Genomic DNA, 19888 nt, shown 5'->3' on the forward strand with positions numbered 1-19888 from the left:
GAATACAAAAACACTTTAATCTGCCATATATTCCCCCCAGAAAAATCCTACAGCATGTTTATAATTATTATTCTACAGAAAACTGACAACATATAGTGTCTCCTGCTTTTTAAAGGGATAGTTCACCCAAACATTCTGTCATTAATTACACACCATAATGTCGTTCCAAACCTGTAAGACCTTCATTCATCTTCAGAACACAAATGAAGATATTTCTGATGAAATCTGAGAGCTCTTTGACCCTCCATAGACATCAAGGCACAGAAACATAGTAAGGACATTGTTAAAATAGTCAGGAAAATGAAATGACGGAATTAAAAATCCCTCTAACAAGTCCTCTTATAAGTCTTTTTGAAGTTCAAAATGCATAGGTCCAAGTTTGAACCGTGCAGGGTCTTCAGTGTGTAATGGCCTAAAAATAGGTGGGAATGTGCAGTACTTCATCACTGGGCACAAACTCGTACTTTGGAGCTTATGGGAACAGCTTGTTTTAAGTCAACATTTTGGACTTCACTCAGAGCGCAGCCTCAACATGAGCCGTTCTCTGTCAGACTTTACAAGGAGCTGTTTCATTCAGTGAACTTGGTTGCTTGTTTTTTGGCATTTTCCTCTCATTTTAGAGGGTTCATTTGAAAGAAACCATTTCTTTGATGTTAAATGATCGCTGGAAGATTCTCCAAAAAAATATCTTGTATTATTTGATCAATAATCACACTGGCACGGCAAATCCACATCTGCATTTCATATCCGGCCCAACACCAGATTCTTGCATAGGTGTGTTTCAGAGAAACACATACTTGACATTGTAAGTGTGTAACCTAACTGTGAGTGTTGTTGTCATTATCAACTATTTTGAGCATTTTAGAATAAACTACTGTCACTGATGTTTTAGATGTATTGAGAAATATGTTTGTTGTACAAGCTCAAGCTGTATATTTATCTACTGAAACTGCTTTTTTAAAATTAAATATCACAAACAGATGTTTCGTCTCAGCTTTTTTCTGTGCCACCCAAATATTTATTGCAGAGAGGTGTTTCTTGTTGCACTGATGCCCTCTAGTGGAATACTAGTGGACTGCTTTCACTGTGTACTACATAATGTCCGCCTTTTTTCACTACATTATAGATTATAAAAAATATTTTATAAATATATTTAAAATATTTATTTTGTATTTTATGCCTTGTTGTTTTAGTACCATTGAAATAGTTCATAATATTGTGAATTGGTTTGTATTTTTTTGTATTATTTATTGCTATTTTTACTAGAGAGAGATGAGAAATGTTTCTTGGGCAAATGGCTGAAATTAAGTTAGTTTTATGTTTATTTTAAGTACTCGATTTTTTAAGTTTTATTTCCAGGTTTTAGTTAACTATAATATTAGGTATAATTGTAGGTCAGTTTTGTGTAAAATGTCTAATAACTTGCCAATGCAATCAAATGATGAGTCTTTGGAAATTCATATTGGAAATGCATTGTATTTCAATGCATTGCAGTTTTTTTAACAATGCAGGGGTTTAGGGTGCACTTTGGAATAGGGTCTTGGAGTGTCTTCAGGAACCGGGTGTGGATCTTCATTCTGTTAAAAGACCTGAAAAATTCACATGGCATTCATAGTTTATTTAGAGTCATGCTGCAACCCTTGCCCCAAACCAGAACTTGTTAGAAATGTTAAATATCTTGAGTTTTGTAGAAAAATATTTACCAACAGCCTCTGTGACAGAAATGCCTAAAGATGGATTCCATTTGTTTTTTTGGTCTCTATAGATCTTTCAAGTAGAAGACGATGTAAGGAAGATCACTGCAGTTGCTGATTGGCTCTCGCAGTGTCTTTCTCATGTAGGAGCTGCAGCAGACATATCGTCCTTATTGAAAGCATTTCAAGTATACACAAAAGCAATGCTGCTTCTTCACAACTTGGTCGTTGAAAGAATTCAGGAACTGCGTGACAACAGAAGCACTTGGGTGCTTCTTTAGAAATGCTGAAATGTGTTTCCATGCTGCATACTGCCATGTACACGACCATCAAACATCCACACAGCGAGGAGGCACAGAGTGCAAAGCGGTACATCTTAGTAATTTGTTCTGTATTACAGTGTAGCATCCACATGAACTGCTGGCAGCTGGTTTACAATTGCTCTTGAGTGTAGCAATAATGAGTCCATCTGGTTTAAGACTGCTTGTGTTCAGGATGGTGGTTTTGACATTATGCTCCGTAAACTAGGGTTCCACAGCATGGCAGAAGCAAACCCTTCTCGCAGGGATATTCAGTTTGAGGTTGCTGCACACTACAAGCAAGTCCTTCAGCTCTGGTCAGAGATGTTGCAGTGATAATTAACAGCTTGCACACACGTGCTTCTCTTTTGAATCAAATCCACAACTTGACGATGCTCTGGTAAAGGCCACACAGTTGCGAGTAATGTACATATTTGTCACTACTTCAACTCCCTTGGACAGTTGAGCTCATGTCCGAGATGAAGATAAATTGCATGTGGAAACACTTCAGGTTCAACCTGAATCCTTCATAGCTCATGCTGACAAGATTTCAGAAGTGGCAGGCTTCATCTCAGCTTTAACGTGTGATGCAAAGAGTCTTGAGGGCGTAGAGAACTCAAGGGGATGCATCATGAGACTGAATCAAGTAAATTTGTGTTCTTATGCGAAATCTAGTGGAAGATGAGATGTGTTCAAGTGAAGCTCTGGAAAAACTAAAAGAAATGCAACGGAGATGGTCAGAGGAGATTGAGCAGCTCATGTATGCATGTAGTAGCATCCTAAACGTGAAGGACTTTGTCTGTGTTGTGTTTCAGGAGATCCAGAGCAACTGGATGAATGGAGTTTGTTGAGGCACATGAAGATAAAGATGCACAGTATCTCACAAAACAAGCAAGCTTGCTCATTGGCCATATGAGCTTGGTAATCAAGCTGAGCTCCTGGAGGCGTGCGGTGGGCGGAGCTATAATACTGATGTTTCGTGTTGTTTCCATTGTGTGCTGATTTCCAACAAAATACAGAAATCTGATGCAGTTGTACTTACATGAATGGGGTCTTTTATCCATGTTTTAAACATGGGCTCCATGTTTTAATAGCAAACGATGTGCAAATCCAGCGTCGACTTGGGCCTCGTTTACAAAACGTGGTTTTGGGGTGGTGTTGGCGCAGTGGATAAGACACATGCCTTTGGTGTGAGAGACCCGGGTTCGAATCCACTGTGTGACGCCAATGTGTCCCTGAGCAAAACACTTAACCCCTAGTTGCTCCAGAGGCGTGCGACCTCTGACATATATAGCAATTGTAAGTCGCTTTGGATAAAAGTGTCAGCTAAATGAATAAATGTAAATGTAAAACATTCAAAATGACAAAGGCACTTGATACACTCCTTTGCTGCCCAGGAAAACAAACTGCATCCACTGGTCATGTAACAATGGGTTCTTGGGGAAGCTGAACACGGTAAACTCTCCCTCATATCCAAAAATGCACTTATTTGGAGGCATTCTCGAACAAAACTTATGCAGCGCTGCGGATGATTTTGAAGTGCATTGATGTCAGGGGGGCAGGGTTTCATATTTTTTTGAAGCACCCCTGGGCGCCGCCATTGGCTAGCGGACCCCAACCTGCTGTTAGCATTCCATTGACTCCCATTCATTTTAGCGTCAATTTGACAGCGAATAACTTTACATCTGAGGCGTTTAAAGACTCCATTTCTCCATTAATTATTTCTAAAGAAACACGAAAATGTATAAAAGGCTCCATTACCTTGTATCTTACGTTATGTTCCCGTAGAAGCAGTTTTTGTAAAAAATAGGCTAAAGCCGCCTTTCCACTGTCTCCGACGAACGAGAAGCGACAGACCGGAAGTCATTCATTTCCAATGGAAAGTAATGCGGGAGCTGCGTGGAGTTCCGATCAAATGCGTATGCGGAAATTTCGATCTGATTTGAGCCTCGGATACGTTCAAATATTTGAACTTCTGCGACTAGACCGTATGCGAACGCCCGACCGGATGTGATGTATTCTAATCAAAACTATCGGTGCGAGGTCAGAATTACCAATATTTTGTTAACATTAACATTATCCTTTAAACACTATTTCTGTAAAATGGTGGTTTATAATACTTATGGCAGAAATAATTATTTAATAATTATTAAACCATTATTTACGTTGATTAGCCCCATAAAACCTACTGTTTTTATTTTGGGGGTCACCTGATTTGTGACGATGCATTCATAAATTAACTATGTTCATTAAAATTATTAATTTTACCATGGTGAATATGCCAAGGTAACGGTTGCTGCACGACCAGTTTGAAAGTTCTGCACAACTGCCGCTAGAGGGAGAAATGCGACAATCGTGTCCGAATGTCGTGTGCAGTGGAAAGGCGGCTTAACGATAACCAGCGACTCTCTGTCGCACAGTAGAGAAATTACCGTATGGACAGGAGAAGAAGCTCGCAGGCAATCTTTTACTGTCTATGAGGCTATCGGGGGAACGTGGAGGCATAAAGTCAAGGGAGATAATTAATCAGAATACTTACCAAAATTTGCTCCTGTTCACGCTCACCTTCTCTGGAAGATTCGGTGGGTGATTCAGATTTCTCTTGGCACAGCGATTAGAAGACTTACAGGTTGCTCACGTGACATATACATCATCATTTGAGTCTGTGCAGTACGCCCGACCCCCAGGAAGTGCGTGCTTCTAATTGACTTCATTTTTCAACGTTGAATCCAATGGGGTCGCTGTGTCCATTTCTTTTACTGTCTATGGCTGACGTGCGCGGTCTCGCTCTCCTCCGGTCAGTGTGTGCTTTTCCGGTAGAAATGCTCATATAAGGACTTACGTTCTCGTCTACGTCATTGGATCCACGATCGGAAAAAAACAGGCGAAACTTGTACCAACCCGGAAGTAAGATTTTCAGCACAGAAATTCTCAGTAGCTAATTCTTCTAAATTATTTTTTAAAACTTTAGACATGTTTATCATGAGAATCCATCTCTTTAACACTGAACAACTCTGAATACACGAAACACCATTGTAGCCCCCCTTTAAGTCAACAGCCATGACAAAAACTGGTATATCACATTGATTTATAATTTATAAGTTCTCCTGTGGCTCGAGTGGTAGAGCATTGCGTTAACAGCGTAAGGTCGTGGGCAGAGAGCTACACGGGTCCGATTTTGTAAATCCGCACCCGCCCGTACCCGCAGTGCTTAAAACCGCATCCGACCCGTTTTCGACAGCAGCACTATTTAAAATCCGCACCCGACCCGACCTGCTTAAAATAGAACCGACACCCGACCTGACCCTCACCCGAAATCAAATCAGTTAAGCCAACGTTACATTAGACACACTTTTTTCTTATTTTATTGCCAGGTCATACAGAAGTTATTTATTGAAAACTCTTTTTGAAAGATATTCGTTTTTTATTCATTTTATCTTAATTTTGATCAATGTTTTATCAATCAATTGCCCGTATTTAATAAATAAGAAGCAAATATATAGCAGACAATGTAATAACCTTAGTGTAATTGACAGAATTACTAAAAAATATTTTGCTACCTAAAAGTTAATTTTTTTGTGTCACACATGCATGCATGTCTATTTCCCTCATATTAAATATGTGTGTTCCTGTCAGTACCGTAATTGTGGTATTACGCGCGCACAAAAATTTCAATCACGGCTGGCTTAACCATGTTTTTCAGAAGTGCGGCTGGCTTGACCGCAGTCTATTTTTACGTTTGCACGTGACTGTTTTGAACCCGTGCCGTGTTTCCCCTGTGTCCGACCCGACCCGCACCCGTATCCGACACAGTTGGATATTTTTCACCTGTTTCAAACCCGCGGGTACCCGAACCCGTGCAGGACTCTAGTCGTGGGTTTGATTCCCAGGGAACACGTTAGCTAAAAAATTTTAGCCTAAATGCACTGTAAATCGCTTTGGATAAAAACATCTGCTAAATGCTTTAATTCAATTTAAAAAATGTTTAGCCTCTCAAACCAAACTTAAAATGCCCAATAAAGACAATGTGCTTAAAAAAAAAAGTCTCCAAAAATATTTATACTGACGTCATAAAATAATAAGTAGCCAAAATGTGAGAAGTCAAAAGATAAAACGTTTTCATTATTTTATTATCAACATCCAAGTATAATTGCAGGCCTGATCCCATTAATAAATAATTTACTGTTATACTGTAAAAACATACATCTTCTAATACATGAATTGATGTTTAAGTCTACTAACCCAAAAAAATTTTTGGAAAAGGACATTGAAAAAAAAAAGTTATCAAACTTAAAAAATTAAATAAATAAATGAAAGCTTCAAACATTAACCAAATGTTTGAATGGTATACATGTAACTGTTCAATAATCAATTTCAGACTGATTATTTCACATACTTTATTTTACAGTATGTGCAATTTTTCATGAACTGTGCATTTTTGTCTGAATTATATGAATGCATATATATATATATATATCAACATGTATCTGAAGAGTAATGGTAACTGCATTTTAGAAGTATGATTGTAAATTATAAATGAGATCAAGTGTGAAATTTAGTTGGAAACTGATGATTTGACACTATTTTTGAAGATCAAAGTTCATTGTACAGTAAAATGCATTAGCCTGAAGGCTAAAACAATGACTGAAGTTGCTCAGCTGGCTGCTATTGTGATGTGCTTCACAACACAAAAGTGACATCCACTTAAAAACACTAATATCAGAATCACTTAATCCTTTTTATTCAATTTTAGACATCGAATTAAAAAGTGACTGATGTATTTAATTTCCCTTAGCATTTCAGTCAGACTGGTAAAAGAACACAAAACAGTTCAGCATTTTTAGTGGAAAAACACATACAAATAAAATAGAATTATCTACACAAAAAACAATGACCATAAAAAAGATTGCGTTAAAAAGAAAACCATTTACAACAGAGACTCTCTGAATAGAATTTCGTAGGAACCTTTTCATCACCAAAATCACAAATGATTTGATGAAATGCACATTTGAATGAGACATAGAAGTGCTGTTATATTACAGTGTTTATATATACTTTGTATGTAGCTATGCGATAAATAACGTGGGAATTTAGCAAAATGTTATATTTTTTCTATAGCTTTATGCATTACACAGTACTAAAAATATGAAAACTTTAAGCCACACATCCCTTTTAACCGCTGACAGAAACAGAACCATTGCATCACTGATATTATATATGTAATCACCAGTTTAGCAGACTCTGCTTACCAAAGTCTCCAGATAGAAATGTACTTAAAATGCTTCTTAAGCAAATAAAGCCCTTGCCTGTCCAATGAGAATCTATGCACGAGACGCCAAAATAAAAATATATCTGGTTAGATCATAATGCAGCAGTGGAGAATGTATGTACAAACAGATAGAAATAAATAGAAAAGCTTTATATACATGCAGGGTGAATATAAAGAACAGATGTACAGAATACAGTAAATGCATGAGATATATTCCGTATAGGCGTGTTTACTGACAGAATGGAGAGGCTGTGGGGTCAAAGGTTTTGAAGACATCCCTCAAGGGCCTGTCTTTCTTCTTACTGTCTTTGTCCTGCTCATCCTCTTGAGGAGGAACCATGGGTTTGTTCCGCCGCGGGTCAGTGTAAGCAGGCCGGATCAGTCCTGCTAGTGCCTGGATAGGCAAGTTGTGCACGGCGGGAGCTGCCGCCCAAACTGGAGAGCAAGGAGATGCTGGCATCACTGTAGCCATGGGAGTAATTGATGGACAGCCACTAGTGTTGCTCTCGGAGTCATCAAGTGGATCGTCTTTTTCAACTCCTGTTCCCTGTGACGGCGAGGCATGTGGTGGAGAGCCTGGAAGCTTTGCAGACGGCTTTAGGATACTTGATTTGTTAGAGTGCTCTTCACTTTCACGTTTCGGGGAAAGTAGGCTGTGATTGCGTGGATCGTATAAACTTATCCCACCTAAAAGCGTGGTTGGGCTTTCAAGACCCGCACCCACTGAAGATGCCAGGTGGGGAGCATATGGGGGCAACTTTTCTGACTCGGGCTTAGTGGAAGCACCAACCAGTTGGTTTGAAGATCCACGGTGTAGCCGCGGGTCAGAGGCTCCTCCTCCAGATGTACTCTCCCTTATACCAGGCAGCTTGGAGTCCAGGCTTCCAGAGCGGATGATTCTGGGATCAAGAGTCTTATGAGTACGTGGGTCCAGGGGCTTGTCCGGGTGGTGGTGACGAGTATCCACAACCCTACCAAGAGGACTGCCGAGGCGCCCGACTCCCTCTTTGAAGCGGGCGGCTGCCAGACGTGGATCAGGAGGTGTTGGGGTTGCTGATGGAGGATGATCCGGTGGCGAGGAAAGACTACGGTTTAGCTGAGCATCTGCGATTAAAGGTGGGAGTGGAAGATTTATGGAGGGCTCCTGTTTGGGAATCAACAGAGGTATGAGGTCTTCTGGAGCCCAAACCACGGTTTGTGCAAACGCCGGACGCTGGAGGAGAATATCCACCCGGACGTGACTGAACTGCTTGATTTGACAGCGGGGGTCTCGCAGCGCAGCTCCAGGACTGGGATCCAACGGGATCAAGGCTGCTTGTTCCCTCAGCTCTCTCTCACATTCATCATCATCCTCTCCGGCGTGAGGTTTGCGGGACACGGCGGGGTTTGGGTGGCGATGAGGGTCAGGTTTGCAGGAGTCCAAAGGTTTCATCTTGCGTGGGTCTCTGGCAAGCCTGGGGTCCCCGACACCATCTCCAGCATCTTTTCTGGGATCTGGGGGATGCTGACGTGGGTCAGGTTTTAAGCGAGGATCGTTGGGCAAAACTCGTTCCTTCTGGAGTCTGGGGTCGGCTGGTCCCATGCTAGGCTGGTTTTTCAGCATGTCATTCTGCTTCTTTAGAGTATTAAGGATGGCTGTTACGCTACTGCCCTCTTCCTCATCACTGGAGTACCAATTAGGGGCTTCATCTAATAAACAGAAATTATATTAGAGTATGAACATTCAAATAGAATCAAACCAGAACCAGGGTTTTCATATTTTAAACCTACTTTACTAATGTGTTACTATTCCATTTTAAAATTGATTTGACTGTACAGTATATAAAACATTACGATGCTGGTTCCCTCGCTTAAGTCCAAAAGGATTTTTCTACTGGCTTCTGGATTATTGCAAAAAATGATATATATAAAAAAGCTGCAATCAACAAAAGTTTATGATTCTAACAAGTTTTGTTAATCACGATAACCTTCACAAATTAACAAAAGTTTTATTAATTTTGAAGGCTAAAAACAATCTGCAGAAGAGGAAAAGCTAAGGTTTGGCTATAAATAAACTACACCACGAATGCATTACTTCAGTGTCACTAATATTAAGCTTAACTCTTTTAGTCTTTACTTCAAATGTGAAAGTTAAAGTTAGAATATTTTGCTGTAACAGTGAATAGATAAATTTTCCTGTTTGCAGTGATTACCGGTAGGTTTAACACCCCTAGCAATCTCTGTAGTCCCACTTAAGAAACAACTTTTTACAAGACACATGAAATATCACAAGTGATGCATTACTGATTTATTTTACATTATAGAATAAAATCTGACAAGCTTGTGTTAACCACAGACCAAAAAAAAAAAAACGGGTATCTTGTTTTCCAGGTTTTAGTACATCTGCAGCACGCTGTTGTTCGGGGTTAAAGTAATATTGTTTCAAAATGTTTATGTCCAATATCCCACTCTAACCTTTCTCTCTGTTGGAAGGTGCAGACCCGTGTCCCTCCTCCCTGTGAGAGTCAGAGTCTTGCTTGTTCTGGTTGAGATGTAAAAGCAAAGCCTTCTGTACAGCCGGAAGGATGTCCTGCATCCCACTGGAATCAGCGTTACCATGTGGCTGCGAGTCCTGCATGGGTCCCTCATCTGTAGATACAATGGAAAACAGGACGTCAATAATCCATTTTTAATAAATATCATACTTTAAGGGGATCTATTAATGGAAAATACTAAGATAAGACATACCCCCTTGGGCCAGAGACTGACTGCTAAACAAATTCTTGAAAAACTCAGAGGGCATCTGGCCCATGTTTGGGAAAGGCATGTTCATTTGCATATCAGACACAGGTTGAAACAGGGGAGCCCCCTGTTGATTCAGTGTTGGACGGTTCATGTGCAGCATGTTTCCATGAAAAGCAGGCGGCTGACCTGGAGGTGGCCTCGGAGAGCACTGGCCAAAGCCTTGGGGTGGAGGAGGGCATGGTGGGCTTTGGGGCATTCCTGGACCTGTGAATGGTATTGGAGGACTTCCAATGGAGCCTGGATGAGGGGAATGGGAAGGATTGGGTGGAGAAGACATCATATTGCCAGCCTGCATATCCTCAGGGCTACTGCCAAACTGTGGACCACCTTGAAACTGTCCAGCGGGAGGAGATGTACTGTTGTAGAAATTGGGCCTGCAATGAAAACCACAATGAAACATGCTACAAATGAAAGCACAAACTACAACAGCAACTTGTTTACATAATTGTATGTAATATAACTGACACCCACTTGGGACTATTGGGGTAAAAACATTTTTCTAAAATGTTCTGTAATAATGAATAGGTAATCCATACAATGCCAATCTGAAGTAACTGTGGTTCTGAACTGTGACCTTTATGAATATAGAAATAATCATCTACTGTTTCTTTTGACTTGTAGAAATGAAAATATATTTATTGATAACAAACAAGTGAATGGGATATAAGAAAAATCTAAATGATAATGCTAGAACAGCTTATATGATATGTAAACAGACCAAACTTGACCAAATATTCTGGATGTAAACAGTAAGTGTTAAAAGGATTAAGTTAATAAATGCCAACAGTACCTTAGAGCAATCTTCTGTGCCAAGTCCACAGTAGGCTGAACTTTAATCTCAAAAAGAGAGGGGATCTTCTTGCCTCCATCCGTTGGACTTCCAGGGCCAGGAGTGGGTAACAATCCAACTCCTGGAGGTGGTTTAGGTAGTGGAGCGATTCCTTGTTTTCTCAGATCTTCTAACTCCAGCTCATCCTCATTGACTGTTTCCTCATCTATATTTAGGATCTTAAATGTGCAGCAATAATTAGGTTTCCAATGTGTGATTTATTCATTGAATGTGACATTAAGTGCTTTCAAGAGTTGATGCTAAAACATATACCTTGCTGGATGTGACAGTTTCATACCTGGACTTCTTAAAGTGCTAAAATAGCTCTAATAGAGTGGTGGAGCTATGATGTCACTTTGTAGGCAAAAACGAGGAAGCAAGTTAGCATTGTAGCACTTCCGGTTCTATCGTCCATGTCAATTGGTTTTTTGAATGGGAGTTTGGTTAAATCCCCTAAAATAAGGTCCGTGTTTCACACAAGCTCAAGAGACTTTTATGTTTGATTCTACAATATAAAACACAACAGTTACACCCCACTTGTGATTTTTTTTTTTTTTACTGTTACATTTCTTAAAAAAGACGGTTGCTAATAAGTTGCTAAATGGGACTACAGACGCTCTCTGAAACATTAAACATCATCAGGCCGAACAGTTTATCAATTTACCGTATATTCCATTTGCAGTATAATTTATAGTACAATTAATTGTAGAATTGCCCATTAATAGTTCACCACATTTTATATTGATGTTTCCGACAATGTTTTTTTTTTTTTTTTTTGCTTTGACCCGAAATGCAACCAAGTAGAAAATATATATATTAGAAAATATATAAACTGAGGATGTTCTAGAAGGTGGAATAAAATAAAATTTTATCTACCCATCCTGACAATGAAATGTGGTACTTTATTCACTCAAATAAATTTAATTTTAGCATTCCCAAAAACTCGCTCACTCTGCTGTTATTTAATAGATTAAATGCACTAGAATTTTACTAAATAGTACATGGAGACACGTTTTTGATTAAAATATTCATATTAATCAAAGATTCATTCACTTAATGCACCTTATTTACAGAAACACATGCTTTCATGTCCTTCAGTTATTATTAATTTAATTTATTCACTATACTTTTTTATTACTATTGTCTAATTTCTGTTTTAGTTTGGCTCTATTTTTGTATTATTCCAGTTTATATAAATACGATCTTGTAGCGTGGAATGAAATTCATATACAGAGTAAATCCCTTTCACTGAACGCGTTAAAAATAAATCTGAAAAGTTGTCAGGAGCAAGGCACATTATCCCAAGTTACTTAAAATTCTCAGCGGTCAGTGTGGATTTTAAATATGCATGCAGTGCATGTATTTGTGAGAAAACTGACTATTAAGTCACAAGTTAGTCCATACCTTCTCCAAAAGTCCCTTGGTAACATCAGTTAAAGGTTCATGGGAGAACTTGCAGTTGTCTCCCTGATAACACTTTGCTCCGGTGTGAAAGAACTTGCACGGATATTCACCTACACTTAAGAGTCAAGGTCCAAAATGAGTAACAAACAACAGAAATCCCTTTTCTTTTTATTGACTAATGTCATGTTATGATTATTTCCTACTGCTAATCTATAAAAATTTATGCAAGAAATGTTTTGAAAGGATATTGTGCATGTATAAACAGATATCTCCTTTGGTACAGTATCCCTGGACATAAAACTTGCACAGTTCTTTCTTCTTCTCTGGAACAACATTATCATGGTCAAACTTGCACTGGTCCCCCTGTGAAGCATTACCATCACATTACAACTGAATTTAAACAAATACTGTTTAACCCAACATGTGTGTGACAAGGGTGAAATTGGCTTACTTTGATGCATCTACCCTCAAGAAAATATTTACAAATGTGCCTCCCATTGTGTTCAACCGTATGTTGATTAATGAATTCCTGGCTCATGATTGGACGCTTCTTCTGGAAACTGGCTGGATCTTTAGAATCCTGTATGAGGACAAGACAATAACAACATGAGTGCCCAGAGATCTTACTGCAGATGGTTCACTTAAAAATGAGAAATTCTCACCCCTTCTCCTCCTCGACCACGACCCCGGCCCCAGTTCTTGCCCTTCTGTTTCTTATTCTTGTTCGGCATTCCCCGTCCCCTGCCAATGGCACCACGACCTCTACCTCGCTGCCCACCAACTACATAACAAGTGAAAGAAATTAATGAAGGAATGGCCAAAATTGCAGATTTAGTCTGTTGGGTCTTCAAATGAATTCCCACGCAGTCTTTTATTTTCTTTGTTAGTAAAGTAAACACCATACACTGCTGCTGCTGCTGTTGTTGTCCCTTCATGATTGGTCTCTTGGCCTGGTCTTTAGCCCCTCCTTTGCCATGACCAGACGACTCTTTAGCATGTTTGTATTTAGACAGCTCCTCAGAGAAATCATCCTCTTCATCATAGTCATACTTTTCTTCACTGTAGTCACTGTATCTGTCTAAATCGCTGTTCTTGTGCTGCATTGATCTTGGTGGTTTCGTGGGTTCATTTTCCCGCTGGAGATGTGGGTAGAAAAGAAAATGAACTGAAAGCTGCTGCTAATGAAATGTTAAATCCAGTACCTGACTCTGAACTGACCTGCACCAGTTCTCCATCGTGGTCACGGTATGTTCCTTTCCTCTTCTTGTTTTTAGGTCTGTCTTGTCGCTCGTGATCTGAGTCATAGCTGTCCGAGCTGGAGCCGTTGGATGATGGCGAGTGATTCTGAGTTGGAAAATGTTGAAAAAAGGTAAGAGAAAAGGTCAAAACTAGTAACAGTTGCACAAAAAAGATAGGAAAGAATGTACTTTTTGATGGTCTCGTCTCCTTCTTTTCGACCGTCGTTTTTCTTTAATTTTCCTGTGTCGCTTTCGGGAATGCCGGTGTGACTTTTCATCTTTTTCTCTGTCTTTTCCTTTCTCTTTGTCTTTCTCGACCTTTTCAGAATCCTCCATGGTTTCCTTCACTTCTTCTATGCCTATGCCTTCATCATCTATTTCTCCGTCCTCCAATTCGCCATCCTCCCTGTAAGATCAAACATGTTTGAGAATTTAATTGGATAAAACAATGAGCCAAGAAAGTGCCATCAAATCAGGGAAATAGCGAAATATACTGAGTCATATACTGAAACATGCACAGAATTAAAGGTTTGTTATGAAGTTTTAAAGACTTGAGCCAAAAATCAACCACCCACAATCCTCTAGCAAACAGAGAGAACATCCTACAAACATTAAAACAATGCATTAGCAAACACCCACAACACCATAGTGAGCTTTGCATAGGCCATCAGTAAATATATAGTTACAACTTCAAAAAAGCCATAATAAAAATATAACTAAAATCAAAAGATTAAAGTGTCTATTCTGTTCTGAAGAGCATATGCTGGATATAAACACTGCAATTTGCTTTTCTGTTCATAATATTTCAAACATAGTAATCTTTTTTTCTATATGTTTATGTAATTCTAATTATTTTGGGTAATGCCAGAGTCACATAATCAAGCAGCATAAACCTTCCTCTTAAATGCCCAATGCAAAATGAATGGAGCAGCTAACTCTTTTTGGATTACAACCAATACGGATGTGAATGTTTGAGTCAAATTCCCAAGTTTTCCAAGCATTAAAGTTTGAAGTGAGAACAAGGACACAGCAGTCTTTACTAAATTAGGCCATGATGACACTATAGAAGGAAACCAAGATCTTTGGGATTTTACATTGCTAAATGGCTTTACATACCATAATGCATGCTTTAATATGGCACTATACTACCTTAGTGTGCTTGGAAACACAAAATGATTGTTTTTACATAGTTAACACACAACATCAGTGTTTTTCAATGGGATGATGTAGTACTGGTCTGATGACTAACTTGGTGTCTTCTATGTTGAACTTTGAGGACAGATATGGAAGAAAACTCAATAATTATTACAACATAGCACATTATTACAACACTTTCTCAATATTAAACACATGAGCAATGTACTCATGTGTGAATTTAAATAATGCATAAAGAGATAAAAGGTGTTACGCTGTTGTAATCTTTAACTAGCATGGGCTAGAGTTGCAATGAGATCTTTTGCATCTGGATACTTTCAAGGTCAAGCCAGCAAACTCTTTATTCAGTAATGCATGCTATGTTTATACTGCACCATTGGAAATATTTGCAACTTTATTGCAACTTACATTACTAGGGTAAAAATGCATCTGAATTGGGGGCAAAAATTCATATTCAAGATTGAGGACATAAAAATCCTCCAAATATGGCGTAGATATTTAAAAGTGTGGGCCAAAGTTATGTTATCTGCTACCTAATTATTACAACATAGCACATTATTAAAACACATAGCACTTTCTCAATATTAAATGCATGAGCAATGTACTCGTGTAAATGTAGATAATGCACACAAAGAGATAAAAGGTGTTACGCTGATTCAAAAAGTAATCTGAAACTAGCATGGGTTGGAGTTGAAATTATTCAAGAATGAGGACATAGAAATCCTCCAAATATGGCGTAGATATTTTAAAGTGTGGGCCAAAATTATGTTATCTGCGACTTAACTTGATAAATATTTTATCTAGGCCTGTGAAGTTATGATTTCAGAAATTATGACATTTCAATTAACTCATTTAACATTATTTCTGACAATGACGTTTGATATAAATGGACAAAAAAATGTGATGTTATAAAAATTTTGATGACGAATCATGTACAATACTAGGAATGCATGAAAGAAAATAGAAATAAATAGGGTCAAAGTGGGCAGATACATTTAAGACAGACTCGGCCAACTTTAGAACCTCCCATCACTGGCTGATAATTAAAACAGCTCAACACATGGCTCACAATGCCTCAACAGTCCTGTCCTGAATTTCTACCAGACATGTTTTCCTTTTCGAAGTGGGCGGGGCTTTCCGATGGACCGTGAGTGGGCGGGGCATCGTACGCGTCGTGATCATTTACATATTCAACAGCCTTCAAGCGACTTTTTAACATTACAGTAATAATGACAAGCTACTAAAGACTTCTACAGTACATGCAGGAAAATATTATTTAGTGAACTGGGGGAAAGGCCTGTCAAACAGCGAAAACGAAGCCTAACATACTTGGAAAACCAAAATAGATGTCAAAAGATCCACATACACTCGATAGACCCACACAGTGAAGCATTTGCAGACAAGAACATGTTTACTCGACCTCTCTTGCCCTGTCAGCTCACAGTCTGTCATGTGTTTGTCAAGTACGGGGCTTGGGGGACTGGAGAAGAGGCTCACAAAAGCCATGATGGTTGGAAACGGAACTGGCCCTTCTCCTGAAGGTTTTGATATAACGTTACTGACAGTCTGGAGAAAAACTCACGGTTTACGCGTCTCAACAACACGTGAGACGCTTAACAGACATATATCCGCTCTCATGTTTACCGCTGTCTCAATACAGCTTTGATACCCTCAGCTTTGTTTGTGTCCCCGGCGGTTTCACAGATGTCTTGGTGCGAGACTGCAGACGCAGAATATTGTGTTCATGTTCGAAGGCTTTTTCTAGATCTTCCTCAGACATGGCGCCCGCAACATTTTCGTGAAAATGGCTGCGAGGATCTTGCAGAAGCACAGTGGTTCCGCCCAGTTTGTAAGCAGAGCCAATCGCTGGGTTTTCCGCCACAAAGACTCACTCTGCTATTGGTTGAAGCACTGGCGCCTAATCGCGAGAACAATTTTCTGTTAATCTATTGGCTATTGAGGATGTCATCGTTTTGAGCTCGCCGTACATGTTCTGATGACGCACTATTTATATTCTGTTTTTCTTTTCTTTTTATTTGACCAATATTATGTTTTTTTCTTAAGCAGTGCGATGTACTAAGCTCTTTTACGTGTTTTGGAAATTTCATAAACAAGAAAAAAACTAAATACATTAAAAGACTAAATATTGAACACAACTGTGCAATTCAAAAATAGCCCAATGTCTAAGTAAAACAGATGGAGCAAAATTAAACAATGTATAAGTTTAAAAGCTTAACAGAACAACTTACATTCCCAAAGTAACACCAATGTACTACATAAAGCATTTGTCATAAATAGCCCGTTTAATTTGTGTAAATGAATTATTAACAGTAAAGGTGACAATAGTGTTAAGTAGCCTATGTATGTTAGACTATGCAGAAAAAAAGTTATACAAGTTTCACTTCATTTACAAACTCTTTAAACAGTGAACAAGCTTAAACAATCACAAACTAGTATGTGAAATCTCTAGCATATATTTTTGATACCTATAGAGATAAAGACTTTGTGCATACTATACTTGAGATTCAGTTCAACACAAATATGAAAATAAAAGTATTTGTCTGTGGCTAAACTTTAATAATAATAATAGGGTTTGGAGTCACACTAGCCTTAAATACAAACCCGATTCCAAAAAAGTTGGGACGTGACATTCAGCCAAGTATGGTGACCCATACTCAGAATTTGTGCTCTGCATTTAACCCATCCGAAGTGCACACACACAGAGCAGTGAATACACACACACACTTTGAATACACACCCGGAGCAGTGGGCAGCCATTTATGCTGCGGCGCCCAGGGAGCAGTTGGGGGTTCGATGCCTTGCTCAAGGGCACCGAAGTCGTGGTATTGAAGGTGGAGAGAGAACTGTACATGCACTCTCCCCACCCACAATTCCTGCCAGCCCGGGACTCGAACTCACAACCTTTTGATTGGGCGTCCAACTCTCTAACCATTAGGCCACGACACTGTACAAATTGTGAATAAATCAGAATGCTGTGGAAGTTTCCAATTTCAATATTTTATTCAGAATACAACAGATGACATATCATGTTTAAACTGAGAAAATTCATAATTTTAAGGGAAAAATAAGTTGATTTTAAATTTCATGGCATCAACAAATCTCAAAAAAGTTGGGACAAGGCCATGTTTACCACTGTGTGGCATCCCCTCTTCTTTATATTACAGTCTGCAAACGTCTGGGGACTGAGGAGACAAGTTGCTCAAGTTTAGGAATAGGAGTGTTGTCCCATTTTTGTCTAATACAGGCTTCTAGTTGCTCAACTGTCTTAGGTCTTCTTAAGCTGCCTATGCCACATGCACTCATGCAACCCCATACAATCAGAGATGCAGGCTTCTGAACTGAGCGCTGATAACAACTTGGGTTGTCTTTGTCCTATTTAGTCCGGAAGACATGGCGTCCCAGTTTTCCAAAAATTGAGATTGATCCAGATTCTCCAGATATTTTTCGCCACAGCATTGGGGGAGTTGGTGATCCTTTGCCCCATCTTGACTTCTGAGAGACACTGCCACTCTGAGAGGCTCTTTTTATACCCAATCATGTTGCCAATTGACCTAATAAGTTTCAAATTGGTCCTCCAGCTGTTCCTCATATGTACATTTAACTTTTCCGGCCTCTTATTGCTACCTGTCCCAAGTTTTTTTGGAATGTGTAGATCTTGTGAAATACAAAATGAGCCAATATTTGGCATGACATTTCAAAATGTATCACTTTCAACATTTGATATGTTATCTATATTCTATTGTGAATAAAATAAAAGTTTATGAGATTTGTAAATCATTCAATTCCTTTTTTACTCACAATTTGTACAGCGTCCCAACTTTTTTGGAATATGGTTTGTATTTATGTTTCCTGAGAGATATTCATTAAATTCAAAGATAAAGATGCTTCTGATTCATCACTTGTGTCTTGAATCTCATCTTCGGGTGGTTTTGATGTCTTTTGCCTTATGCATATAATTAGTACAGTTAGGCACACTGGTAATACAAATCCAAGAAGAAAGGCAGCCACTGCCTTAAGTACATGTTCGGTGATTTGTGACAGAAACAAGGATTTCTCCCCTGAAAAAAAAAAAACAGAGCAAGTCTGTGTTAAGTTTTCAGATAATTTATCATTATGCTCAAATAAATTATTCATGCCCTTGTGAGTGACTTACCATAGGTTATCCTCATTTTTTCATTAATAGGTAACAGGTAACATCGTGGCCGCTCACGTTTCTAAGGCTAAGATAGGAGATCATCTGGAAAGTGCGAAAGAAAAAAAATCTTTGTGAGGGAGTATTCCAGTAGTTGATACACCAAAATAGATGGGTCTTCCTTTGTGAGTCCAGCGTACTTTAATGACGTTTGGATAAAAGCCACGCACAACACATTTAAGATATTGCTGATCCTTTTCTCCTCCAGAAGACACATATACTGCAGGTTTTGCTACATTTGAAAAGTAAGGAATTGTTTATCAAAATTGCAATGTGAAACCAACTAAAAATAAACAGAGAATATACAGTAGATGTACTTTAAACATATTTCTGCATCAAAACTACAGTATACATCCAATTTACAGTCAGTGATAGACATATACTGCAGATTTACCTGCCCTGGAGAGGGAGTTGTTGGACTTTAGGAAGACAGTTTTCACAGCAGAACACACCTTTACTAGTCTTGCCTCTTTTCTCTTAATGTATTCTTTGCTCTTTCTCTCATCTGCTAAACGTTGACCAGGTTCACTTGTAGCAACCACAGCTTCCTTCGCCAAATCCACATGCATGATGTCTCTGCCATCATACCCATAGCGCCAGAAACGGCTAACTTGCCCTTCATTATTAAATGCACATCCAATGAACTGCTGGTATGCATGTTCTTCTAAAGTAAACCAATTGCAATATTATTAATATTAAATATCTATAGATCACATGCAGGTAATTTGATGTTAAAATATGCACAGAACCTAATTGGATTTTAAACCTGTTAAGCCTTTCTCTCATAAAGAGCATATATATATATTCTCCCACACAATATTAAACGAAATATAAAAATATTTATATTGGTCAAAATGTCCTACCTGCTGCAAGGATGGTATTAAAGAAAGCCACGACGAAATGAAAAACCTGCATTTTGTTTTGTCAGCATTCACAACAATACAAGTTTCAAAAGTGAAAGTGGGTCTTTTATATTGCTGTACTCTAATGGTGCAATCAAGTT

At 38.8% G+C, this 19888-nt stretch overlaps 1 protein-coding gene and 1 pseudogene across 1 annotated transcript; both read right to left on the reverse strand.

The window, feature by feature from the left end:
- Positions 1-6712: 6712 nt before the first annotated feature.
- Positions 6713-16516, reverse strand: LOC132156723 (zinc finger CCCH domain-containing protein 6-like). The gene is made up of 12 exons (XM_059565706.1): positions 16093-16516; positions 13707-13923; positions 13498-13623; positions 13184-13415; positions 12942-13060; positions 12731-12859; positions 12528-12642; positions 12280-12389; positions 10837-11054; positions 9990-10420; positions 9717-9890; positions 6713-8951 (listed from the first exon to the last, which is right to left on the reverse strand). Exons 1-12 carry the CDS (start codon positions 16176-16178, stop codon positions 7492-7494), a joined length of 3417 nt encoding a protein of 1138 aa, XP_059421689.1. The 5' UTR covers positions 16179-16516; the 3' UTR covers positions 6713-7491.
- Positions 16517-18183: 1667 nt separating this feature from the next.
- On the reverse strand, positions 18184-19868 carry LOC132156466 (zinc-alpha-2-glycoprotein-like; annotated as a pseudogene).
- Between the last annotated feature and the right edge of the window lie 20 nt (positions 19869-19888).

The sequence above is a fragment of the Carassius carassius genome, chromosome 14 (genome assembly GCF_963082965.1).
Source record: "Carassius carassius chromosome 14, fCarCar2.1, whole genome shotgun sequence".
Taxonomy (NCBI): Eukaryota; Metazoa; Chordata; class Actinopteri; order Cypriniformes; family Cyprinidae; genus Carassius; species Carassius carassius.

Coding starts and splice junctions, on each gene's coding strand:
- LOC132156723 (XM_059565706.1), bottom strand. CDS start 16,178: ATGGCTTTTGTGAGCCTCTTCTCCAGTCCCCCAAGCCCCGTACTTGAC. Junction 10,421..10,836: donor GCACAGAAGATTGCTCTAAG/GTACTGTTGGCA, acceptor TTTTCATTGCAG/GCCCAATTTCTACAACAGTA. Junction 9,891..9,989: donor TCAGTCTCTGGCCCAAGGGG/GTATGTCTTATC, acceptor TTGTATCTACAG/ATGAGGGACCCATGCAGGAC.